The following is a 26,484-nucleotide window of genomic DNA, read 5'->3' as shown; positions in this document are numbered from 1 at the left end:
CTCTGCAGAGGCCCTGAAGCAAACTTGACTCCAAACACACTCCATAATTCATAGAAACACAGAAACTTTATTTTTCAACATTTAAAAGGAACCATAAAAATATTTACAAGACAAACAAGTGGTTAGCACAAACAAACACAAAAATTCAATCAGAAACTTTGCATCTGCTTCTCTATAAAACGACATTACATTGAATCAGATTTGTATTAGGCCCACGCATGCAACAGTGATAAACGCTGAGCGATAAACTGGTACAAACTACGAATAAAATTGAATAAAAAACCTGTCTTTAATACTAAACTAAAAAACAAGACGAGGCTTTAAATCAACAGCAACGTTTACATGTCGTCGTCTGAGTCTGAGTCCTGGATGTAGGTTATGACTTTCCTGGCACGTGAGGGTTTGTCCCTCGGCGCCACGGCAACAGGAGCCGCCGCTTCCTGGTTCGATATCTGGAAGCTGTCATCATCGTCGTCCCACTTCTTAGATTTCTACAAATTAAAGATAAAGAAACAAAAAATGATAAATGAATGAGTTTTTAGGAGTCCTCGTGGTCCATGGGAATTGACTGTATCCACACTAGGGGTGTGTATTGGCAAGAATCTGGCGATACGACACAAATCACAATACTAGGATCACGATACGATATACAGTCTACTCTCGTTAAACCGCCTGCCGTTATACCGCCATTTTCGCTCACCGCCGACCAAAACCATTGCACAAAAAACCCCAATGCATTATTCCATTAGCTACCGCCATTTCCGCCTATCGCCATCCGCCAGCCCAGTTCCATGCACAAACAACACTTATACCATTGATTTCCCGATCGTTATACCGCCAGCGTGATTGCCATCGAGTACACATAAATTTTAACAATGCACTGAAACAAACGCGCCAGACGCTGATCGCAACAAGCTACGAGTAGGTCTACGGAATGGCCACCGTTCATTTATCGCAGAACACTCAGTAGGTCAGGATGTCGGGAAGAGGACGTGGGATTAAGCCAAAGCCTCAAGATGATGGGGTGTCATTTCCCGACACGGTATAATAATGCTTAAAATGTTTCCCCACTTTAAATGATCCCTTACAACATAACAGAATCAAGATTTATTTAGAAACACAATTAGAACGGGTTAACGGAAGCAGCATAGACATCATATAGTAAAGACATGCACATTATGGACGCAACCCGTTGTAACGCCATTTTCACTATACCGCCAATTTGGCCGTGAACGGAAGTTGGCGGTATAACGAGAGTAGACTGTATCACGAAATGTCCTGATACTGTTAAAAAGGCAATTTTTTGTTTGTTTCTCTTTTTTAAAATAATTATTTCCTGGAAGAATTGAATTCAGAAATCAGAAATGTGCACAAATACTAAACACATTTTTATTTGATCACAACAGGATCTAATGCTGTATCACATTTTCCTGTGTTAAAACTAAAATTATGTTTTACAGAAATTAAAGTTTAAGATGCTGTTCAAATGTTCATATTCTATTAGTTCATAACTAACATCATAGCATTATTTTTGTGTAATCCCAACAAAGGAACTACCATCTGCCTTTCTCAGACAGCAAAAAGTGCTTTTAGGATGCTTCAAATAACCATCATTAAAAAAAAACAAAAAACAAAACTGTTAAATAATACAAAAATAAGACAAAAACAAACCTCTGTCATATCTGCATTTGAATAAATACCTAAAAATATCGATACAGTATTGTAAAATGAAATATCGCGATATCTTGCACAACTGATATTTTCTAACACCCCTAATCCACACGTATTTGATAATTTAATTAAAAAAAATATTTTCATCTTATTTTTAACAAATTTCAGACTGCTTTTTAGACAGATTATATTTTCTTATTCAGATATTAAAGGTGGGGATGCACCGATACCACTTATTTCCAGACCGAGTACAAGTACTTACATTTCATTACTTGCTGATACTGAGTACCGATATGAGTACTTAATAATACCATTACTATATTTAGTTACTTTTGAAAATGTGCTTTATTGTCATTGTCATTAGTCTGACTGTAACAAAGTGCTGCTACTGACATTTAATGCGTTGGGATGAGCGTTTCTCAATCAATCCACCAGAGGGTGCCGCTCATAATTAACTATACTCACCAAATTCCATGAAGAAGAGTAAAGTTTTTTTGAGACAAAGAAGAAGAAAGTAAATAGTAACAAACATGGCAACGACAGAGGAGGTAATACTAATGTGGATGCTAATGTTGATATTGACGAGGGTAGTTGTCATAAATATGTCAGTAGTTTTTCTCTAACTCACACAGCCGCTCTTTGAAAAGATCCTCTACCTCCACGGTTCCCGGTGGTACTGCTCTGAATTCTCCATCTGGGTACGCATCCGTTAGCACCCAGAAAACAGACAGAATTATGTACAGAATGTACACAGAGGACGGACAGAATGCTCCATCCGTATCTTAAATGTAACTTTTAGTCACCGTTACTTTTGTCACCGTCGTTTATTTTGAATAATCTCCACACTGCTGACTTTACTCCTGCTGCACTTAACTGTGAACGTCACATTGCCGTAAAGTGGTATCAGTGTGTTTGTATCGGAGCATTTCTACGAGTACGAGTAGAACTACACGCGCTCAGTATTGGACTGATACCCGATACTGGTATCGGCATCGGTGCATCCCCAGTTAAAGGTCAGTATAACAGGTCAGAGGAATGTGGTTACTACAGTGAGTTACACTTCTTTACAATGGACAAGTATAAAACAAAAAGACATTATTATAAGAAAGATGTAGTTTTATCCTCAGCTGTAGGTTTTATGTCCGTATTGGTGGACATGAGATTCAATGCTTTATTTATTTCAAACATAAAAGAAAAAAACAAAACAAAAAAAAAACCAAACAAACACAAAAAGCTGTCCACTGCAAATTAAAATTTTAAATGTATCTGAAAATGTTGCTGTTTTCACTGAAGACAATTTTTTCACATAATAAAGCAGAAACTTGTGCAATCCTTGGTCTCAGGAGGCTAAAGTGTTTCAACAGTACATTAATAAAAGCTTCTTCACAAACTCTTCTTCCCACAGATGATTTTGACTCACTTTAAAAAATTACAAAGAAATGTTTTTTCCATTATGGCCTCACAGATCCAAATGTAAGTCTTTTCCCGACCTAAAACCTGAAGCAGAGGTGGAACTGACCTTGGTCCCGGCGGTGGGTTTAGCCTTGAGGCGTGACATGAGGTCGTCTGAGCTGCTGTCTGACTCCTCGCTAACCACCTGCTTCCGTTTGAGAACAGGTTTCTTCTCTGTAACTTCGGCTTTAACATCAGCTTCAGAGTCGCTGGAGTCAAATGAAGGGAGCTTCTTGGCAGCGGTTTTAGCTTTGGGCTTGGCCTTTGTCAGGGCATCCATGATGGATGGCTGCTTCACATCTAGGAAAAATGTAAGAGCAGATGGAGACTTTATCAGTTTGTACAGATGATTTTTCAGGACTTTTTCAGTGATGGTTCATCTGGTGTGACAGATAAGGGTTGTGTCACACACTAATACTGCCCTCACAGGCTATCAGGAGTATGATCCTTTCCACTTGTGGATTTGAAATTACCCCGTGTGTTGTGTTCAAGTGCTTTTGTTGTCATATAGAAATGAAAAATGGATGACACACAAATTATGGTGACCTGCTACTTGGGTAAAACAGTTTTGGACATGTTAATTCATCTGCTACAGTATTTTTTTCCATTCATCTTCTGATCTTCATCCTGGAGAGGGTCACAGAAATATAGAAATGAACAACCAATCACTGTCACAGTCACACCTATAAGCAATTTAATTTAACCAATTAACCTATTAGTGCAGTGTTTTCCAACCTTGGGGTCGGGACACCACATGGGGTCAACGGAAATTTCTAGTAATTGCAAAAAAAAAAACCAAACCAAACCAAAACAAAAAAACAACTTTCTAATAAAAAATATATGGTGAGTTGAGAGACAATCCCAATACATAAAAGACACAAACTCTGAAGCTGAAACTGAAGCACTGTGGTACTGTTTATCTTTCAAATGTTCATTGTGGTCGGTTTCAGACGCTGCAGTTCTTTCATAATTCATTAGTTTGAGTTCTTGTTTGTTCAGTATCGTCAGCCTTGTAAATCCAAACTGGACTGACTATACATATCCTGGCCAAAGAAAATCAAATTCTCCCTTTGTGCAGTAATCTACACCTGGCCTTTCTGCCTCTGTCCATAATAATATACATTATATAGACTAAATGTTGTCTAAAATTAACATTTATTTGCAACATAGTATAGCAAACTATTACATGATCAAAAACATATTAATTTTAGCAAAAAAAAAAAAAAAAAAAAAGTCTCTATTTTGAATGTCCGGGGTTGCCAGAAAAGTATGATGTTAAAATGTGGTCACAAGCCAAAAAAGGTTGAGAACCACTGTATTAGTGCATGTCTTTGGAGGTCGGAATACCCAAAGAGAACCCACACACGTTGGGAGAACATGCAAACTTCACTTATTTTTTTGGTAAAATATTTTTTTGCAAGTTGTGTATACTATAAATATGCCAAATAATTAGTTAACAGCAGCAGAACGTTAATAAAAGTGTGTTTATCATCTGCTTTTAATCCGTCATTGCTCCCGATTGTGTTGAGAAGGTCAAGGGTTATTTTCACTTCAGCAACTCATGTATCACAATTTTTCCCAGTTCCCTAGTGGAAAATACGACATGAGTTCATGTTCAATTTTTGAGTTTTTTTCCCACAATTTCTGTACTTAATTAGCTTGCCCGGCAAATAGTCTGTGAGCTGTTGTGAAGGAACCGTGTACAGCATCGTCTTCGTTATCAATTTCCTCAAACATCTTCTACAATAAAACTATTGGTCGAATTCATTTAAATTTTATATGTAGCTATCTTGGGACAATGTCTACAAAGTCTGTTCACAGTTTTGAGAAATTTAGATTTTTGATGAATTTTTTAAGTATTGAAAATTTGCCTTTATTTATAGTGGTCTATATTTTGATGGCTTTATAACACAGAAATGGGTACAGATATATCAAAATAGTTACTATTGGGCACTGATAGAAGTCATATATGGACTTTCATTTAATGTGTTGAGTCCTCCTCCAGTGAAAGTATCACTCACTTCTATTGGGAGATTGATCTGAAGACCACAGGACTCTAACATAGGGGCAAAACCTGACAAAATCACAAATTCAACTTATTGATTCTTGATAGAACGGGCCAGTGAGATACATGGACATCTGTCCCATCTTTAAAGTGATCTCTCAGTGTGTAATATCTGGTTTCTTCTGCTAAACTCTGTGCTTTGTGATTACATAATTCATCTTGTATAACCTTTTGCTGGCTGAAAAAAAACAAGAACTGAATAACTACAGTAACTTAGTTTTGACTAAATTGCATTGTTCAAATGAAGTTTACTAGATTAGTAGTTCATTCTCAGGTAAGAAATACATTTCTTACACTTTTTGTTTTTATCTTGTGCTTTCCCATGACTAAAATCAGTCAATGGTTGTCCAGATTTTCTGTGATGTATGTGAATCCTGTGCATATTAGGGAACACACTGTATAATCTATGCCAGGGGTGTCAAACATATGGCCCGTGGGATGAATTTGTGAAATGGAAAACTTACACTGAATATAATAACAATCAAACATTGAAGTTCAGAGACCACATCAAGCCCTATTCTGGTCTCAAGTGGGTTTTGTACTAGTAAAATACTATTATAATAACCTAAAAATGAATGACAACTCCAAACTTTTTTTTCTCTTATTTTAGTGTGTGTACTTTGAAAAATTGTGAATAACCTGATCAAATATGAACAATGTGAAATGTCTTCTTATGAGAAGTATAACTGTAACAATATTCTGCCTGTTACTACATGTTTTGTGTATTTGTAGATCCGCTGTGATCTGTAAGTTAAAATGCACATGTGTAAACGATAAACTGAGGCAGAATATTGTTAAAATTGCACCTATTTTTGGTATTCATTCATTATTTCCCCCCCCACTCTAAAACAAAAAATGTTGGAGTTGATATTATTTATATTTTACTTGAGTTCACACTGGGCTGTATATGGCCCCTGACATAAAATACATTTGACACCCCTGATCTATGCAGACAATGATAATAAGTATAATTCCTCCAAAATCTCTGCATTACTAGATGTGTTCTGATCTGCGTCTCAATGTGTGACATGTACCACAGTGAGCTGTTGGTCATTAATGCAACCATACGGAGCCCGTCTAATACCTGCAGCCTTCTTCTTGGGCGCTGCTGCCTTCTTGGCGGCGGCGGGTTTCTTGGGGGCTGCTTCTTTGGTTTTCCGTTGAACCGGAGGTTTGGATGCAGGTGCCTGATCATCAGACGGAGCTGAACGGTTTCAAAGCCAACAAAGAATTAAACCTCAGATCAAGCGTTTCAACAGGTGAATGACCTCTAATGAAAATACTCACAGGTTGATTTCATTTCAGCTGGTTTCACTGTTGTCTTACTCTTTACAACTTTCTTCCTGCATAAGAGTGAAAAGGGTCAATTCACCTGAACGGACACTGAAGGATATTTATTGTGAGGGAGACAAGTGTAAAATCCAAATGCTCACTTGGGCTGCGGAGCTGGAGATTCCACGTCGCTGTCGGCCGTGGATTTGGCCTCTGGAATGAAGCTGTCATCGTCACTGATAACAGCTCTCTGTTTTGGGGCGTCTTTCCTGCCCCAGTCATCAAACTCGTCCTCACTGTCGGACATGCTGTACTTCACCGCACCTTAAACAACAGGAAGGACCACTTTAGTAAGTTCAGTGTAAGACCAAGAAAAGGTTTACTTTTCTGGAGTCACGCCATAACTGAAGAACCAAACAGCTTTTGCTTAAGTGCAGTTGCGATAAGAGAGGTCGTTAGCTACAGGAAATGGGCAGTATGAGTGTTTTAATTCCAAATCCCAAATATTTGTTAACTGATTGCATCTAGTCTCATGGTTTGAACAAGGAAGGATGTATTATAAAACATGTATAATAATACAAATGTTAAACTAGAACCCTGGTAAGGTTTGTCTCATGTTGTGACCATCACAATGTTCTACATCAGAGGTGTCAAACTCATTTTAGTTCAGGGGCCACAATCAGACAAATTTGATCTCAAGTTGGCCAGATATAAAATAATACAATAACCTGTTAATAATGACAACTCTGAACTTTTCTCCATGTTTTAGAGTGACAAACGTAAAACTGCATAATGAAAATGTGAATTACCTGAAAAACCTGACATTTCTTAAGAAAAACAAGTTTAATTTTAACAATATTATGCTTCAACTTATCTTATTAACTTATTTACACATGTGCATGACAATTTACAGATCACAGTGGATCTACAAACGCACAAATCATTTAATAACAGGTAGATTATAACATTTTTGAAGTCTGGTATTTGGAGTTTCGAACTAAACTGAATTTGACACACTTGACTGTTAATATTTGCAGTGTAATTTTTGCATTTCACAAATTCCTCCCCTGGGCCAGATTAGAACCTTTGGTAAACCAATTTTGGTCCACAGGTCACATGTTTGACACCCCTGTTCTAAATCGACATGTGAGGTATGAGAACACCACACATGTCAGACATAATGAATTTGGAATATGCATTAATTTGTGGGTTTTAATGCATGGTGAGAAAAATGACCTCTTGTATATGATCAGCTGGATTACAGACAAAGATCCACTCCAGTAAATATTCATGCTCCAACGAAAAGGCCACATTTCTAGCAGAAAAACACCTGCGTTTACACATGATATTAAAATGACAAACAGGTTTTGGATGCGAGCAAATACAGAAAGGCTAACTTTTTTTCAAGCAGATGTTCAGAAAAATGAAAGAGGAAGCCTGTGTTCACACCTCAAAACAAAAACATTTTCAGCTGGGCAGTATTTGTAATTACTTGGGCTCTGCTGAAATAACCAGGCGACTTCTGCTCCCTGTGAACTCTGCTACACAAAAGAACAACCTTAGAGCTACAAATAATTATTATTATGAAATTAATGATTTCCTTTTGTGTGGCGTTTTCTTTCACATGGGTTTAACAGCACAGCTCACTTCTCCACATCCAGATGTTCCAAAAAGGCAGCTTCACCCTAACTCTATTTTGCAAAGACACCTCTTCTAGACCTTTTCCCAGTGGAACATCCGTTTTAAATAGCCAATTTGGCCTTTTCACAATGAGGGCAAAACACTGAATATTTCGTACATGTAAACATCGTAAGAGTCAATTCATCGGATTCACCTTTAGTTTTGCGTTCGACCTTCTCTCTGGGTGCGACCACCTCCTCCACATCCTCATCATCCTCGGATGCATCATCAGACTCATTGTCGGACCAAGGGTTCTTCTTCCGCTTCTTGTCAACAGGTTTGAACTGAAGGGTGGTCTGCTTGCCAGTTGTTGCTGCAAAGAAGGTGATCTCGGTTACTTAGACGCACCTTCAAAAAATTGTCTGTTTTTTTTTGTTTTTTTTTAGGTTCAAAGTTCTTGTTCTCACCTTTTTCCTTTGTGGTGGTTTTAGTTTTCTTGCTGAGCCGTGCAGCTAAGCCGACCTCCTCTGCTGGCTCCATGTTCTCCCCATCCTCTCCAAATTCCATCCTCATCACCACATCCTCAGTCTACAGAGAAACAGCATCAAGTAAAATAGAATAAGTTTCCCACACCTAACTAACACTTTCTATCAGGCCTGTAAGAATCAGATTTAGAGAAAAAACTAAATAAACAAATACATCAGTTATTTAAGGTGTGCACATGTAACAAACAATGACATGCTGGATTTGTTACCTTTATCTATTAAACATTAACTTCACTTTGACAACAGAGTCAAATTAAAGTTCAAGGGACAAGATTGCTTTGTGATTTATTTAAATCAAGACGTACCTTGACTTTCCTGCCCCTCTTGCCCTCCCCTTTCTTCAGATCAGCCTTCCTGTTGGCTTCAGCTTTCATGGCGCTGGTAACGCGGGGGATGACGCGGCGGCCCTGTGGCGTTGGGAGCGTTTCCACCTTCACCTTCAACACTTTGCCTTTTCCTTTGCCCTTGACCGCAGGGAGGGAAGTCTCCTCTTTTTCTTTTGCCTCAATACGCTGAAGACAAGACATGATTCAAGAGAGAAATGCAGGTGAATACAAGTATGTACAGCTTTTTATTGTCAGGTCATCGTCATTTTCCAGACATTAACTGTAGGACAAAACTAGAGGCAGCATTCATACAAATATTGACTGTTTAAGCGCTATTACCTCGAGTTCCTCTGAGAAAGCAGCGAGGTCTTCTTTCCATAGATCAGCTGGAGTCTTGTTCTTCAGGGTGTTCAGCTCGGTCAGCTACAGGACATCAATGAGTTTAAAGATGAACAAAAGGATGAAGAGATTCAGGAATAAACTTCAACGTCTAATACTGTGAGTTTGTGTTGTAGCAGGTCATCATACCTTAGAATCTCTCTGTTTGCACAGCTCTTCCTTCTTCTCTTTGGTCAAGAACCACATGGGCATGCTCAGTAGGTAGTTGTAGTCTGGTCCACTGGTCTCCTCCTTCTCTGCTCCTTCCTCTTCCTCCTCCTCATTCTCCACATCATCCTAATAAGAAATGGTATTTATTCAGCACAAAGCCCATTATAAAAAAACCCTCTAATAAAGCTCAAAGTGTGAAGTATCGTACCTTCTCTTGAGCCAGTTTCCAGGCTTTGACTGGGTCTGAGTCGTATCCCATCTGCTGCAGCATCTGGATCAGTTCTTTCTTTGGTTTGTTTTCTGTAAATCGTTAGAGTGATAAAGTAAATGAGATACATAAGAATTTAAATCAAAGAATAAAAAGCACATTTTACTTTGTACTTCAGCATCAGTTTGTGTTTTAATGAATGCGTCAACTAACCAGGATTTGTGCACATTTCAACAAATTAAACTCATGACATGGTTTTAAATGAATTTACAACCTCATACCGACCGTCTACTCAGAGTAGATGGTCGGTATGAGGTGAATACAAAGCAGTATTGGGTGATGGCAGGACTTTTTGGGTGGCTTTTAGCAGCACCTTCATGTTTTTCTGTTTAATGGTTTTCTACCCAAGTTCCTAACTTTCTTGTATAAGGTGCAGCTGCATCCAAACAAGATATTATTCAACTTACCCATACTATATTAAATTAACATTAATAGAAATAATTTTAACTTATCTTTTTTTAATAACCCAGTGTTTAGTCAATGTTTAAGACCTGTCAAATTCATTTAATGCTAAACATTTAACTCTTTCAATGCCATGGGCCGATTAAATCGGCTTTACGAATACAACCTTTAAAGTGCCACGGGCCGATCAGATCGGCTTTGGAGAACACGCCATATTTGTGTACAAACAAACCATCCACCCCCATTTCTTTCTCACATTTCGATGACGTTCTTTCTGTGTCCCCCTTTTGAGACCAGACGGGAATTTGAGGTCACGCGACCGAATAAATTATGTAAATTATGATCAATAATGAATCGGCTGCGTCCGGTGCGTTTTGAATCTAAGTAGCAATCGGTCGGATGTTACCGAGCGGTTTTTGACCAAGGAAGAGCTCGCGTTTCGTTTTCTGCTTGGGACATTTTATGAATGAATTTATGAATGAAATCATATGCAAATTAGATGGCCATTTTGTAGTAATATCGTAAACACGGCGATCTGTCAAAAACAGTCCCATCTGCTAGAAAATGAGTTCTGATGACGATTCAGACTTCGATTATAAAAACGACGCAAAATACTGAAAAACGGCCAAATTCTGTGGTACTTTTAAGGCTTATTAGCCCCTTAACTGTCTGGCACCGAAAGAGTTAACATGTAGGGCCTTCAAACTCAGATTGTTGGAGTTTGGACTTTTTAAGAAAAAAAAATGGAAACTGCCAACAAACCACACAAAAGCAAGACAAAATCAATGTTTCTTTCTTAAAATAAAGGATTGTGTTGCAAAAAATGACTAACCAATGACCAGTTTGCCCTGGATTTTCTCCAGGATGAAGCGAGCCTGGTTGCTGAGCTTGGCGCTTTCTGCCCCCAGCATACCGGCCAACCAGTCCTTTCTAAGCACGTAGTACTTCATCCTCAACTCAAAGAAGGCCTTCAGAATATCCTGCACAGACTCATACTTCCTCAAACTGCCCACGTGGTCAAACAGAACCTATGAGAGAAAATAAAGACTGAGCTTAGAGGCTATTTCTGTTTGAAGACTTCTTCAGTCATTTACTATAATTTCCAAGACACGTGCAAATGAGTGGCAGGTTTTACCATAGAGCTGCAGGTGAGGCTGTTTTGCAGTTTGAAGACTTTGTGGAGGCCAGCTGCTTCTGCCTCCCTCAGCTTCTCTTCTGTCATCTTCACCACAAAGCGGACTGTGCTGTCAGTGTGGTATTCCTTGTAGTCTGTGATCAGAGGGGGGACCTTCTCTGTGCCATTCAACATTGACTCCAGCACATTCTCCTTGTAGCTCTAAAATGCAGGAGGTTTGATCAAATTACTCAAAGAGGAACTCCTCATGATCTTAAAAAGCCCTTACATTACCAAGTGCCGTTTGATTTCAGGATCAGGTTTTAGTGACTTGCCTGTGTCCAAGTTCTCACAGGCAACTCCGAGATCTCAATGGTGTTGGAGTCGAGGATGGCCACTTCTCCGCTGATCATGTACTGGTTGTCCGTCACCTCCTCAATCACACCTTTAAAGCCTTTGAAGCTTGGAAGCTTCGTGATCACAAAAACATGGAAATTGTTAATGAATTGTGGCGTCATTGTTGTTCCTGTACATCATGAACACAGAGAACAAGTGGTACCAGATGAAACAAACCCCGCCCCTCACACATATTGTAGCTTATTTTGGCACCAATCCAGCTGATGTCATCATATCTATGCATGTGGTGATGTCAGTATATCAATTGCCTCTATATATGTGGCGAGTTTGAACGAAATTGAAACAGAATTTATGTTTTTATAGACATTAGAAATTTCACCCATTATAAGTAAACGTGAGAAGAAAAAAGATTTTAAAATGTTATAACAAATTTAAACTTTGACTTACTTTTCCTAAAATGTAACCACATCTATTTTGGGTCACTGGCAATCTATAAACCACATTTGGTATGAATTCAACCAATAGTTTTGCTGTTAGAGACATTTGAAATTTCACCCATTATAAGTAAAGGGGGGGGGGGGTTCAAAAATTCATAAAAAAATTTGAACTTTGACCTACTGTCCTTGAAATGTACTGAGATCTATTCTGGGTCACAGGCAATCTGTAAACCCAATTTGGTATGAATTCAAGCAATAGTTTTGCTGCAAGAGTGTTAACAATCAAACAAACCGAACCAAAAACAGTACCCCCTGCCTCCTCTTCGTGGGGTGGGGTGGGGGGGATAATAACTGTCTGAAGGAGCACTTTCAGTCCTCACCATGGGCAGAGGCTCGTCACCGTTGAGCATACGGTGGATATTGTTGATGATCTCTCGTATGTCATAGTTGGGGATTTTGCTGGCCCAGCCCGTGCCGATACCTTCAGAACCGTTCACCAGCACGGTGGGGATGATGGGGATGTACCACTCAGGCTCTACGCGCTGGTTGTCGTCAAAGATGCACTTCAGCAGGTTGTCATCTACTTGTGGGAAAACAAGGCGTGCCAGAGGGCTGCAAAGACGAATAATTAAGGGGAAAATGTAAACCTGTTAATTCTATGGCACTTTCCTTCACTCCAATGTGTGCAGGAAACCTTTAAAGTTAAAGCAGAGATTTCTGAGAGGCTCCTTACCTGAGCATGGTGAAAATGTATCGAGGGCTGGCGGAGTCCTTCCCACCATGCAGCCTGGTTCCAAACTGACCCAAAGGCTGCAACAAATTCAGGTTGTTGCTTCCCACAAAATTCTGAGCCAAACCAATGATGGTCATCATCAGAGATGCCTAAAAAACACAAGAGGTTCAGGAAATTAAATAAATAATATCAAAAATCTCCCTGTAAATATAGCTGACAGGGTTCATCATGAACAGTCAGCATTAACCTTCTACAGCTGAAGTGCATGGACTCTGCAGTTTAAAGGTAAAGAGATTTGTGTCTCACTTCTCCATGATGGTAGGCTGACATCTCCGCCACAGAACCAGCCAACTGGGCCACCTTTACCTCCCGTTTGTCATTCCTCTTGAAGCAACAGAACAGCACCTTTCTCTGTCCTGGTTTCAGACCTTACACACACCAAAAACACACACATCCACTTACAGAATGTTCAGTTTATCTACGAGTATCTACAACTTAAAGACAAGACTCTTTAAGACTGTTTAAGGTCTTAAATTCAGAGAGCTGGATTTTAAGACTTTAAGGACTCATAGAAAATCCTGAATAATACAAACTTATACCCATTAGTCTTTCACGTACCATCAACCAGGCAGGGGATAGACCTCTCATTGTCAGAGTTAGAGAAAAGAACTAGCTCTTTGTTGACGAAGTCATTGTAGGACAGGGACTTTGTAGACGTGCCGTACAGATAATCCTGTGGAGGGGCATCAAAACAAAGTAAAACTCAAGTTAAAAAAAAAACAAAAAAAAAAAAAACCAATAAAGTAGATAATGTTCATTATTAGAACTTACCTCTGGCAAGTTGTGCTCCTTGCGCTGGCGCCTGTTGGTCATGAATTTGGTCAACCACTCTTTTCGCTCATCCACTTTCTTCTTGCTAAAGGCCTGTGACAAAAACAAAACAAAACAAGAATCACACAACAGTCTTCACTCACTACAAGGCCTAAAGGTTTTCTGCTCCACTATGTGACATTAGGTTTGAGTCTTACTAGGGTGATAGCTTCATCATCCTCAGGTCCGGAGTACTTGAATGGGATACGGTGTCTCTGCATATCACAGAAATACTCCTTGGCTTCCTGTGATGTGCTGGTTCCCAAACCTAGAGGGTTAAAGACCATCAAAGAACCCAAATTAAATACTGAACTACAATGAAAAGTACAAATATATATATAACCATGGCATTATCTAGTTATGAAGAACAGCTTACTTGCTTGTTATACTACCACACAGGGGTTTGCAACAAACCTTTGTAGTATTTGATTTTCCAAGATTTGTGGTTGGGCTGGCTTTCCTTCCATGCATTGAATTCAGGGATACTGTAGAAAGACAGCTGAGTTTTCTTGAACGATGCCTGAGGAAAAGCAGATTAAAGAGTCATTAAAGCCTGCTTTCACTTCATGTCTTTGCATGATGCCTCATTACAATAGACTGGTCACAACAGAGTATGCATTCAAAATGTGAGAGGAAAGCCTTTCCAGCATTCATCACCAGATGGCGTACTTGTACTCAAACTAAAATACTAACAATGACTGTGTTGTTAGGTGACTTTCACATCATCTAGAAAAACTCCCCAGCTCATCACTTTTAGCATATCCCATACAGGTTTAAAACAGAACAAGTATTTTAACACATGACAGACCTTTGAGCACATTAAAACTACATGTCCATGTCCTTGCCCTACAGTACATGTTACCAGCACATAGCTTAGGTTGTACCCTGTGGTGTCCGTGTCAGACTTCTGGGCACACTACATACCTTGATGATAGGGGTGATGAACTCTTCCAGGAAGTTGTGGCGCAGCAACGAAGGCCAGTTATGGTGGATGAAGTTGATGAGCAGGCCCTTAATGTGGGAGCCATCTTGATCCTGTCACAATCACACAATACAATCTAGTCATGTTCACGTAAAGTAAAACAATCACTTTCCCCCTCATTATGACATGGGTGAAGCTGTGTACCTGATCTGTCATGATCATGATCTTGCCATAACGAAGGCTCTTGAGGGATTCTGGGTCGCTGTAGTTCTTTCTGTACTGGAGTCCAAGGATTTTGATGATGTTGTTTATCTCAGCATTCTCCATAATCTAAAAAGAAAAATAATCCATTTTCACTTTAAGCTTCTTATAAACATATGTTAGACAGACGATAAAACAAATACAGAGACAATCATGAAATGACTGATGAAGAAATAGTAAAACTATTCAATGTTTATACCATCATTTTCCTCAATTATTGATTAAAAAATATGTTGCTTGTGTACAGATTGAGCCATTTGAACATGTATTACACATGACCTGGAGGTTACCACCTGTGCCTCATTTGGAGCAAGGAAAAATTCATTCTTCTTCTTATTTTTTTATATTAAATAAATGTGGCCAATATTAGATCCCATTATGAACTGCTCACAGTCCTCAAATGAACAGAGGATGAAAATGGTAGTATTTCATTTGCTTAAAAAAGTATTAACACACTGCAAATATTCCAATACAAGTATTCCCCCCCCCCGACACACACTTTCTTTTTAAGCAAAAATATGTACATATTATTGAGTAATGTCCCTGTCTACTTTACTATTATATTTTTTAAAGGATATTCTTGCTGCATTAAAATGTGTTATTGGCCTCATAGCATAATTACCTGTCATATTTTGGCCTAAATTGTGATATCTGCTTAACTTTACTCTAACACTGCTGATTCCTTCTTTACCATTAGCTATGAAATGACAAATATATGAATTGGGCAATTATGTTACGAGGATAACAATATGCTACATTTCACAGCTGTACTAGTTTCAGGTTGAGCTCCTTTGAACTACTTTAATGTATATCCGAGACTCCACGCAGCGCAGGGTTGTGACAAATCTCAATCTAGAGTCACATAAAGGTCTGATGAATTTTGATTCAGCTGTTCAAACTAAAGTCATATTGGAAGAGACCAGATCTGTATCTGATTTAGAACCACAGAGAGAGGTGGCCAAAATTAGATTCCAAGTAAATTGTACTGCTCACACTGTCATGAAAAAGATCTGAGTCAAATAGAAAAGAGATTTGGGATGTGTTTGTCTGCTGTCTGACTGCAGCCTCCTGCCTATCTTAAGTTTAAAGTGCAATTAAGCCTAGTTTCAAATGCCAAATGCTGTTAGGTCTAACCTGTTTGTGGGAAGCTTCCCGGACATTGAGCATTTTTCCCCGGAGAGGGAAGACACCATAGCGATCCCTGCCAACCACACCCAGTCCAGACACAGCCAGTGTCTTGGCTGAGTCTCCCTCAGTGAGGATGAGTGTGCAGCTTATGGAGTTCTTCCCACCTGACAGAACACATGGTTATCACAGGACATTTATCCCTCACCATTTTCTTCATAAATCAAAACAAAAAGAAGAAAAAAATGTACCTGCGTCGTTGGCATCATCTAGTTTGGGCACCCCCTTGATCTTTGTGTGTTTGACGGCCGAGCACTTCTTGTTGAGCTGTGACTGAGCCTTGAACTTCACCCAGTTCATGATACTCTCCACAATCCCACTGGATGTGGCCTACAGAAAACAGAAAACAAACTGGTGAGCTCAGTTTGATTAAAGTTTAGAGAGGACGACTGCAACGCCGGTGGATTTTCCATCTGTACCTGTTTAATGAACTTTTCACTGAGAAGACATTTGGAGCCGAAGTTCTTCTGCTGCAGTGTCATGTTCTCTTTGGTCTGCGAGTCGAAGGTGGGGTTCTCAATCAGGCAGTTAACAAACAGCCACATATGGTTTTTCACCTAGATGAAGACGAGGAAACATTTAGAAGATTCATCCTCTAGGGGTCATTATGTGAGCGGAATGCCACCACAACATATTCTAAGGTCTTTGTTTGCTGAGAGGTAACTACCTGAAAAGGCTTGACAGCAACTCCAGCTTTGTTTCTCTTCTTCACCACGTCGATGAGCTTGCCAACCACCTGGTCAGCCACATAGTCAGTGTGCCTCCCTCCCTGGGTACCGTGGACAAACATAAGATCAAATTTAAAACAAAAAAATGTCATAAGTCTTAACCACAGTGACACAAAGTGGCTGGGAGAGGAGCCAAACTTGTACTTAGCTGCCAAAAAAACCTCGTGTGCTGGTTCAGTCAGCCTTAAAATGCTCTGAGGCTGCTTTAAGATTTACATTTAAACAGGGCTGACAAAAATAAAGCAAAATGTAAATTGGCACTGAGTATTCCAACAGACTAATTACAAAATGAATTTATTCTGTATGGAGGTCACAACCCACATTCATTCACCACTCACTTTGTTACACACAAATATATTAAATGCACTTTAGTTGATTTTATACCTTGGTTGTGGCAATGCTGTTGACAAAGCTGACTTGCTGGAAACCCTTCTCACTCAAGGTTAGGCAGACCTCCCAACGATCATTGACAACCTCATGGATCACTTTGAGGGGTTCACCAAGTTCATCCACTTTGTCCTGGACATACAGGTCCACGTAGCTACGGAAATCTTTTACCTAGAGTAGAACAGAGGTTTACTTACACTTTATCATAATACTAGATGAGTGTATTAATGCCATTGTAGACTATTCAATGTTTGTCTTGAATTATTCATACTCAGTTTTAGGGATGTAAGAACATATCGATACCCTTGTGTCATTAATTCTCAAAAACACTATTAATCTTTAAATACTTTGCTCAAATTGCACAAAATTTTTGCACTGTGATGTGGTATGTCACAGAGACTATAATAATTTAAAATACACATCCTGTTATTCTGACTTGAGTCATCTGATTCAACTCTAATGTTGAGCAATTTTATAACATAAAAAATAAGCTTACACACAATTCTAATTTGTCAACATATCATTAGTAAAAATGCTTGTGTGTGTATTTGCTGCATATGCTGACACTCAAGAAATTCACTTCTAAGGGACTGATACTGGGTATCAAACAACAAAACATTTTTGTTATATTAACAATTCAGTTTGTCTCATAAATGCATTAAAGTTAGTATTGCAATACAATGAAATATACAGGGTGGGGAAGCAAAATTTACAATGAACATTTAGTTGTTTTTTCTCAGCAGGCACTACGTCAATTGTTTTGAAACCAAACATATATTGATGTCATAATCATACCTAACACTATTATCCATACCTTTTCAGAAACTTTTGCCCATATGAGTAATCAGGAAAGCAAATGTCAAAGAGTGTGTGATTTGCTGAATGCACTCATCACACCAAAGGAGATTTCAAAAATAGTTGGAGTGTCCATAAAGACTGTTTATAATGTAAAGAAGAGAATGACTATGAGCAAAACTATTACGAGAAAGTCTGGAAGATACTATTAAAGAATGGGAGAAGTTGTCACCCGAATATTTGAGGAACACTTGCGCAAGTTTCAGGAAGCGTGTGAAGGCAGTTATTGAGAAAGAAGGAGGACACATAGAATAAAAACATTTTCTATTATGTACATTTTCTTGTGGCAAATAAATTCTCATGACTTTCAATAAACTAATTGGTCATACACTTTCTTTCAATCCCTGCCTCAAAATATTGTAAATTTTACTTCCCCATCCTGTATACATAATAGTAGCAGAAAACTGCTAGTAATAGTACATATGGTTTTGTAGGATTTATTGCTAGGTTTGTGTCAAAATTGCAGTTGTAAATCCAACTCAAGTGTGTGTAAAGGACAAATAAAACCCATACATATTGAAAAATGTGGAGGTAATAAATTCGTAATGCATACACACAAAATATGTACAAAGTGAAAAAGCAGCAGTAACTTACCGGCAGCTTCTTGCCATTGAAGAACACACGGACACCTTTGGATGATCCAGCGATATCATAAGCTCTACGGGTCATCAGAGCCACTGTGTCTTTATCCAGGATGGTCATCTTGAACTTGGGCAGGTCTGGCCGGAAGGTAATGCAAGTGTACTCCTCCCCGTCAAAGTGTTTGATGTTAGCATCCCCTGCCCTGCCCATGTTATCATACCAAGTCTGAGGAAAACATGGCCACAATGTAAGCTTGCATTTTTCTCTTAAGGGTAAAGGTGAATTATGAAGATAAAAGATTTCAGTCCTCTTCTCACCTGCTTAAAGCACTTCTTTGAGTCTTTACAAGCAGTCTCCACAGTGAACTTTGTGCTGAAAATGTTGCAAAGCTTGGCACCATATCCATTACGCCCACCTGAAGAACAAATATTGCACAAATATAAGACCCAGGTTGTGGAAAAAGAAATATTTTTTAAACAAATTCCACAATAAATCTTACCAGTGACTTTCTTCTCGTCATCATCATAATTACTGGAGGTGAGGAGCTGTCCAAAGATGAGTGCAGGCACATACACCTTCTCCACCTTATGCTCCACCACAGGAATTCCCTTCCCATTATTCCACACAGAGATAGTGTTGTTTTCGCTGAAAGGCATACCATCAATCAACATCAACCATTTAAAAGCAAAGGGTTGTAATAGTAAGATAGTCTGATAGATGGATCTTAATTGGGCGTGCAACAATGTTATACTCACACATCAATGTTGACCTTGATGCAAGACATGCTCTTGTCCCTCTGTTTATTGTCAGCTGCATTTACTGGAAGAGAAGAACAACAAATTGCATTAATAGTGTTGAATACTATCATAAGTTGACAAATAATGTGTTTTGTTTTTTTGCATTATCTAAGATAATGAAAGGAATGTACTCACCAAGAATCTCATCAAAAATTTTGTACAGTCCAGGAACAAATGTCACATCACGGCAGTTCAGTCCCACATTCTCATCATACACCCACATTTGCTAAAGGAAAAAGCAACCGAGAACAAAGATAAAACATTAATTTGTTACAGATGACTGATCGATGTGTTCTTTTTTTTCTAAAACACAAAACATCCTACATTTCTGCACTGCCACAGAGAGCTCAGATTTACCCAGGCTCTTAAAAATCAATAAAGGTTAGCTGTGCAGTCATCAATTTCTAAGGCACAGACACCGCTGTGTGATTTCTTACTTGGGTAACAGGCTCTACAGAGCCAATGTAGGAGTCTGGACGGAGCAGAATGTGCTCCAATTGAGTCTTCTTCTGATAGATCCTCTCCACTGACATCCGCTTGGGATCTTTCTTTGTTTTTTCCAGTGGCTTGTTTTCCAAGACATGTTGCTGGAAAAGACACAGATACTTTGTGATATTTGCATTTTAGTGAGGTGTATGGAGAGTATCCTACTGGTGTGTGTATATGTGCAATGTCACATTCCATTGCTGTAAAGTGAGCAGACTGTACACATTTTAACTAAATGAGGTAAACCTAAAAATGTAACGTCTACATGCATCAGTCTGTTAAGCTTTATGTTCAGTAATGTTTAGTCAAATTAAGGTCTGGGTTGTGGATAAATAGGTAAATGTGGGTTTATATAGGAATATGATTACTGGATTGATTTAAGTTAATCTACTTTGTCACGAGGTAAATACTTGTATAAAGTTTTTTTTTTTTAAAAAGGTCAAATCAGGCTCAGTGTACAAACTCCAATTTTATAAGGGCATATATTTGCAAAATTTACATTTTAGGACTCGTTTGTGACATGTAGACGCCCAAACCTTAGTGAAAAGTGTCGTATAATGTTCCACATATTACCAGTTGTTTTGAATAAGACGGTAACACTGAGCCAAGTATAGATGGTTAATGTTGAAAATATCTAGCTAGCTAATAAAACTCGGTACCACCTCGTTGCCCTACTGCATGTGTTTTGGCCAGGACAAATTTTCCGTTCCAAAAGTGCCTTATTTTCGGGGATGGATGGACTTTACACTAAACGTCATGAACGACAATAATGCTGAACTAAACAATGCAACATAACCTATCCAATGTTCACCATTCTCATTTATTGTTCGCTGTGTTATTGCTAACTAATGCGACTTTATTTCTAAGTTAGCATAGCTTCAGTAGTAGTGAATATCGAGGTGTCAACGTTACCTTAAGTGGTTCAGCCATTCTTCTCGTATTTACTAAGAAACCCTGGTGCTTTCAATACCGGCGTGTTAAGATGTTTTGGTTTTTATACTAGTAAACAGACTTCTAACCAACTCTAATAACAAACCGCTATGTGAAACTGCCGCCCGACTGAAAAATTTGAACCTTAGCGGAAGTCCTTTCCACTAGCTTTGTTAACCAATCAAACAGAGGTAAGCTGATACCTTTGTCCAATGGGAGACAAGTATATCCTTTTTCAAACTGTAAACCAATCAACCATGTATTAGGTGTTAAAGCCCGCCTTTTTCCTGATATCGGCCAATCAGCTTCCGATATTAGAAAAAAACGGAAGTTTTTTTTTTAAGAGACGTGAACGTCATGAAAACTTTATTTGAAGCTTCCTCTATCCTTCCTAAGCTTCATCTATCTATCTATCTATCTATCTATCTATCTATCTATCTATCTATCTATCTATCTATCTATCTATCTATCTATCTATCTATCTATCTATCTATCTATCTATCTATCTATCTATCTATCTATCTATATGCTGAGATGTTGACGACCTATGTGTAAAATAGCCCAATAAATTAGAATTATTCATTTTTTCTCTGCAGTGTACTTTGATTCATTATTTCAATAACAAGAAAAGCACTCAGAGAGAGTAGACCTCCACCAAGGTAGATCAGTGCCCCCCTGATCACCACCAAAATTTAATCATTTCTTCCTTGTGCCAGTATCAACATTTCCTGAAAATTTCATGAAAATCCATCCATAACTTTTTGAGTTATCTTGCTAACAAACACGCACGCACACAAAGCAAATCGATCACAATACCTCCTGGCGGAGGTAACGAGTTGATGGATACCAACGTAACCGTTCACTGTTGAAAATCTCAACATATTAAATTAAAATACACAGAAATTAAAATTCTGTGTTTAGGTTTAGTTAGCAACCAGATCCTCTTTTCTGTGCTCTAAGAAAGAACACTTTGGTACGGCACTTCTCAGCCTTTGCTAATTCTTACATGCTGAGAGGTGGATTATCCTACAGGATTTACAAAAATTGGGGAAATACTGATATTCACTGTTGCATAATTCATTTGGAGTCTGAGCTGAGGACTCAACACCTGTACATATTGGATTTATTTGCATCTTTCTAACACCTCATCAAATAATATGCAATGTTCTAAAAAAAAAAAAAAAAAAAAAAGTTTAGTACTAAAAAGTTTTAGCACATCTTGATTACAACCACACATAACAAACAAAGCTCCAATAACAACTTCACATTTTAACTCAATAGTTTACACATAGCTGAAAATGTATCATTATAGATATCAATAAATTCTCTGTAGTAGATGCAGATTGTCCACATTCTATGTCAAACTGTTGTCAAAGGTGGAGAAGTCTTCCAAGGTCCATTTTCTTTGATTTCTTTCATAATTGTAAATGTTATTGATCAGTTATTTGGATACTTTAAGTACCTGCAATAACTGCCATTTGCAATGCAATATTTGACTTGGTAGAAAGTGTTCTCTAATGTACGGAAGCGTATTGCATTCACAAAAAAAAATAATTTCGGCTCTGTTTTTCTGAATTAATGAGATAATTATCTCATAATTACGAGAAAAAATAAGTTAAAAAAAAAATCGGCGCTGTTTTTCTGAGTTTATGAGATACTGTTTCCTGAAAAAAAAAAAAAAAGCTCTGTTTTTATGAGTTTATGAGATACTGTTTCCTGAAAAAAAAAAAAAAAGCTCTGTTTTTATGAGTTTACGAGATACTGTTTTCCGAAAAAAAAAAAAAAAAGCTCTGTTTTTATGAGTTTACGAGATACTGTTTTCCGAAAAAAAAAAAAAAAAGCTCTGTTTTTATGAGTTTACGAGATACTGTTTTCCGGAAAAAAAAAAAAAGCTCTGTTTTTATGAGTTTACGAGATACTGTTTTCCGTAAAAAAAAAAAAGCTCTGTTTTTATGAGTTTACGAGATACTGTTTTCCGGAAAAAAAAAAAAAAAGCTCTGTTTTTATGAGTTTACGAGATACTGTTTTCCGGAAAAAAAAAAAAAAAAAAGCTCTGTTTTTATGAGTTTACGAGATACTGTTTTCCGAAAAAAAAATAAAATGTGGCTGTGTTTCTCTGTCAGTGGGACAGTGGTCCCTGGTCCAGGCAGGAGCTCCTTCTATCTGTGCTGCTGAAAGCCTCTCGGGGGAGCGTGAAGTTGTTTCCGTTCTCGTAACCGGTTCCGATTACGGATCATGGAACTAGTTTCGTTCACAGAAATCAGAACCAAGCCCCGCTTCGTGCACGGATCAAGCCCTTCAAGCACACCGGCGCTCGGAGCCTGTAACCCGGCTTCCTGACAGGGCACGACCGCGGTGATGGGAGTTGGCATTACTGAAGTCAAATAAAATGACATTCACCAGCATTAAAGAAAATATACACAGCAGAAGAGTGCAAATGTGTATTCATTTATTTGTCAGACCTGATGGAAAGCATTAGTCAGAACTAGATCCATGGAGGAGTGGCTTGGTGTACCGGTTCGTCCCCCCTCCAATAACTTTCCATCAGGTCCAGGTGGACAGCTATCCGCTCCCCGGTGTGTAAGCCGGACTGGAGCGGGTGGACGGAGCAGCTCAACTCGACAGAACCCCGGCGCTCGGAGCCTGTAGCCCGGCTTCCTGACAGGACAGGACGCGGTGATGGGAGTTGGCATTAATGACTACCACTACTACTAGGACTCCTGCCATGGGGCGGGTGTCCTGTCCCGGTGCATTGGGCCGACCAGGTGAACCAGTGTTTTCCATGGCTGGTGGTCCTGTGCCAGCTGCTCTGCGTCCTCCATGGTAACTCCATGTTGTCGGAGGTCGCCTGCAATGACGTCGAGCCATCGGGTGCGGGACTTGCCTTGTGGTCGTTTCCAGTCTGCGGCCTTTGGGTCAAACTGAAGGATGGCTCTTGTTGGATGGTCAGGAGGGAGGCGGAGGACATGACCGAACCAGCGGGGGCGACGTTGCGCGGCCAGGCTGGATGCTTTGGGCTGGCGTGTGCGGGCTCCAAGCACCTGATTGGAAACCCGCTGGGGCCACCTGATGTTTTCGATGGTTCTGAGAGCCCTGCTATCAAAGCCATCTATTCTGGCAGCCAGAGTCTGGTTTAAGGGCCGTGTTTCCGAGCCATAGAGCAGGATGGAGAGGACGGCAGAGTTGTAGATCCGGGGCTTCGTCCTGCGTGAGATGGTCTGGTTCCGCCACAGTGGTTTCCAGAGAGACATCAGAGCTGATGCTGCCAGGGCCCTTCTGCGGGTAATCTCTGGTTTTAGGTCCCTGTTGTCTGTCATCACCCCAGATACACAAAGCTCTTGACAGGTTCTACAATGTCATTACTAAGCTGCAAGGGAGGTGGATCTGGCCCATCACTGACATGCATGAGGTTGGTTTTTGTCCAGTTCACTTGGAGGCCAAGCTTCTGTGCCTCTTCACTGTAACTGCCCAGAGCATCTGTCAGCTGACTGTAGGATGTGCTGAGCAGGATGGTGTCAGCAGCGTACTCCAGGTCCTGGCATTAATGAAGTCAAATAAAATGACATTCACCAGCATTAAAGAAAATATACACAGCAGAAGAGTGCAAATGTGTATTCATTTATTTGTCGGACCTAATGGAACGCATTAGTCAGAACTAGATCCGTGGAGGAGCTCTTGGTGCCCCGGTTCACCCCCCACCCCCATAGCTTTCCACCTGGACCTGATGGAAAGCTGTCCGGGGGTGGGGGGTGAACCGGGACACCAAGACGCATATTTTCTTTAATCATGGTGAATGTCATTTTATTTGACTTCATTAATGCCAACTCCCATCACCGCGTCCTGTCCTGTCAGGAAGCCGGGCTACAGGCTCCGAGCGCCGGGGTTCTGTCGAGTTGAGCTGCTCCGTCCACCCGCTCCAGTCCGGCTTACACACCGGGGAGCGGATAGCTGTCCACCTGGACCTGATGGAAAGTTATTGGAGGGGGGACGAACCGGTACACCAAGCCGCTCCTCCATGGATCTAGTTCTGACTAATGCTTTCCATCAGGTCTGACAAATAAATGAATCCACATTTGCACTCTTCTGCTGTGTATATTTTCTTTAATGCTGGTGAATGTCATTTTATTTGACTTCATTAATGCCAGCTCCCATCACCGCGGTCGTGCCCTGTCAGGAAGCCGGGTTACAGGCTCCGAGCGCCGGTGTGCTTGAAGGGCTTGATCCGTGCACAAAGCGGGGCTTGGTTCTGATTTCTGTGAACGAAACTAGTTCCATGATCCGTAATCGGAACCGGTTACGAGAACGGAAACAACTTCACGCTCCCCCGAGAGGCTTTCAGCAGCACAGATAGAAGGAGCTCCTGCCTGGACCAGGGACCACTGTCCCACTGACAGAGAAACAGAGCCACATTTTATTTTTTTTCAGAAAACAGTATCTCGTAAACTCATAAAAACAGAGCTTTTTTTTTTTTTTTCCGGAAAACAGTATCTCGTAAACTCATAAAAACAGAGCTTTTTTTTTTTTTTTCGGAAAACAGTATCTCGTAAACTCATAAAAACAGAGCTTTTTTTTTTTTTTTTTCAGGAAACAGTATCTCATAAACTCATAAAAACAGAGCTTTTTTTTTTTTTTTCGGAAAACAGTATCTCGTAAACTCATAAAAACAGAGCTTTTTTTTTTTTTTTTTTCGGAAAACAGTATCTCGTAAACTCATAAAAACAGAGCTTTTTTTTTTTTTCAGGAAACAGTATCTCATAAACTCATAAAAACAGAGCTTTTTTTTTTTTTTTTCAGGAAACAGTATCTCATAAACTCAGAAAAACAGCGCCGATTTTTTTTTAACTTATTTTTTCTCGTAATTATGAGATAATTATCTCATTAATTCAGAAAAACAGAGCCGAAATTATTTTTTTTTGTGAATGCAATACGCTTCCGTACTAATGCTTTATCGATGCATGTTGCTTTATTCTCTCTGTCCCTCTCTCTCCCTTAATCCCTCTAATGTCACACACACAATGAGTACAGCTAAAAGCCATGTTGTGGTTAATGGGTTCACTTGCTTTACATTCCTGTGTGTGCCTAGTTTGACAGCAAGCTCAGCTTTTCTCTTGAAGCTGTGTTCAGATGATGATAAAAAGATTCAGAAGTGCAGGATTATTGAACCTCAGAGAAAATACAAAAAAAAAAAAAAAAAAAAAAAGCTTTTTCACCCCCTTTCTGGTGCCTAGCAGTCAGTGGAGATGTACCTGATTTATCTTCTGTTGTTCTTATCTGTCCTTCTCTGCTATGTTGCCTCCTCATCTGACTCGGGCATCATGATAATAAGGCAGAGGTGCTTGTGCTTTGGTCCATTGGATGTAATGTAGTCCATGTATACAAATACATGAATGAAGCTCCAAAGACATATCACAGTTTAATTTTTCTTCAGGCAGAAAGAATTATTGGTCTTCATAAAAGAATGAGTCAGCTCATATTTTAACACACAGCAACAATAAGAGGCATTATGCATTTTGATTTCTCTGAGCCTTACAAATATCAAGGTGAGAAATGTCATTTGTACAAACAGAGTTTGTACAACAGGACAAAGAGTTAATTTGAAAGTACTGCTTTGATCTGATCTAGGCTTTTTGTTAAGTTATAAGTTGTTGGTTTTTTTTTCGGGGGTATTTT

The 26,484-nt window shown here is 39.3% G+C and overlaps 1 protein-coding gene across 3 annotated transcripts; it reads right to left on the bottom strand.

The window, feature by feature from the left end:
• Positions 1 to 47: 47 nt before the first annotated feature.
• Positions 48 to 20,931, bottom strand: top2a (DNA topoisomerase II alpha). Of its 3 annotated transcripts, none has more exons than XM_030122374.1 (35): positions 20,797 to 20,931; positions 19,836 to 19,985; positions 19,534 to 19,624; positions 19,357 to 19,420; positions 19,101 to 19,246; positions 18,919 to 19,016; positions 18,614 to 18,826; positions 17,162 to 17,335; positions 16,717 to 16,818; positions 16,469 to 16,606; positions 16,241 to 16,379; positions 15,999 to 16,156; positions 14,808 to 14,933; positions 14,606 to 14,716; positions 14,096 to 14,201; positions 13,840 to 13,949; positions 13,643 to 13,735; positions 13,430 to 13,544; positions 13,118 to 13,239; positions 12,812 to 12,960; positions 12,459 to 12,690; positions 11,620 to 11,754; positions 11,306 to 11,506; positions 11,003 to 11,198; positions 9,709 to 9,800; positions 9,480 to 9,626; positions 9,291 to 9,374; positions 8,931 to 9,137; positions 8,548 to 8,668; positions 8,295 to 8,459; positions 6,622 to 6,784; positions 6,476 to 6,531; positions 6,273 to 6,392; positions 3,191 to 3,423; positions 48 to 491 (listed from the first exon to the last, which is right to left on the bottom strand). In XM_030122374.1, the coding sequence occupies exons 1-35, from the start codon at positions 20,812 to 20,814 to the stop codon at positions 339 to 341; spliced, it is 4,728 nt and encodes a 1,575-aa protein (XP_029978234.1). In that variant the 5' UTR covers positions 20,815 to 20,931; the 3' UTR covers positions 48 to 338. The 3 variants fall into 3 exon arrangements, with proteins under 3 accessions (XP_029978234.1, XP_029978235.1, XP_029978236.1); XM_030122375.1 differs by having other exon boundaries at positions 8,295 to 8,456; XM_030122376.1 differs by having other exon boundaries at positions 8,295 to 8,453.
• Positions 20,932 to 26,484: the final 5,553 nt, after the last annotated feature.

The sequence above is a fragment of the Sphaeramia orbicularis genome, chromosome 19, assembly GCF_902148855.1.
Source record: "Sphaeramia orbicularis chromosome 19, fSphaOr1.1, whole genome shotgun sequence".
In the NCBI taxonomy this organism is placed as follows: Eukaryota; Metazoa; Chordata; class Actinopteri; order Kurtiformes; family Apogonidae; genus Sphaeramia; species Sphaeramia orbicularis.
The sequence above is the reverse complement of the archived record's forward strand: the minus strand, read 5'-3'. Positions and strand labels throughout refer to the sequence as shown.

Excerpts from the sequence above, each read along its gene's own strand:
- top2a (XM_030122374.1), bottom strand. Across the intron at positions 16,157-16,240 it reads AGATGATGCCAACGACGCAG|GTGGGAAGAACTCCATAAGC; the intron begins GTACATTTTTTT and ends GTGTTCTGTCAG. Across the intron at positions 6,532-6,621 it reads TCTCCAGCTCCGCAGCCCAA|GAAGAAAGTTGTAAAGAGTA; the intron begins GTGAGCATTTGG and ends ACTCTTATGCAG.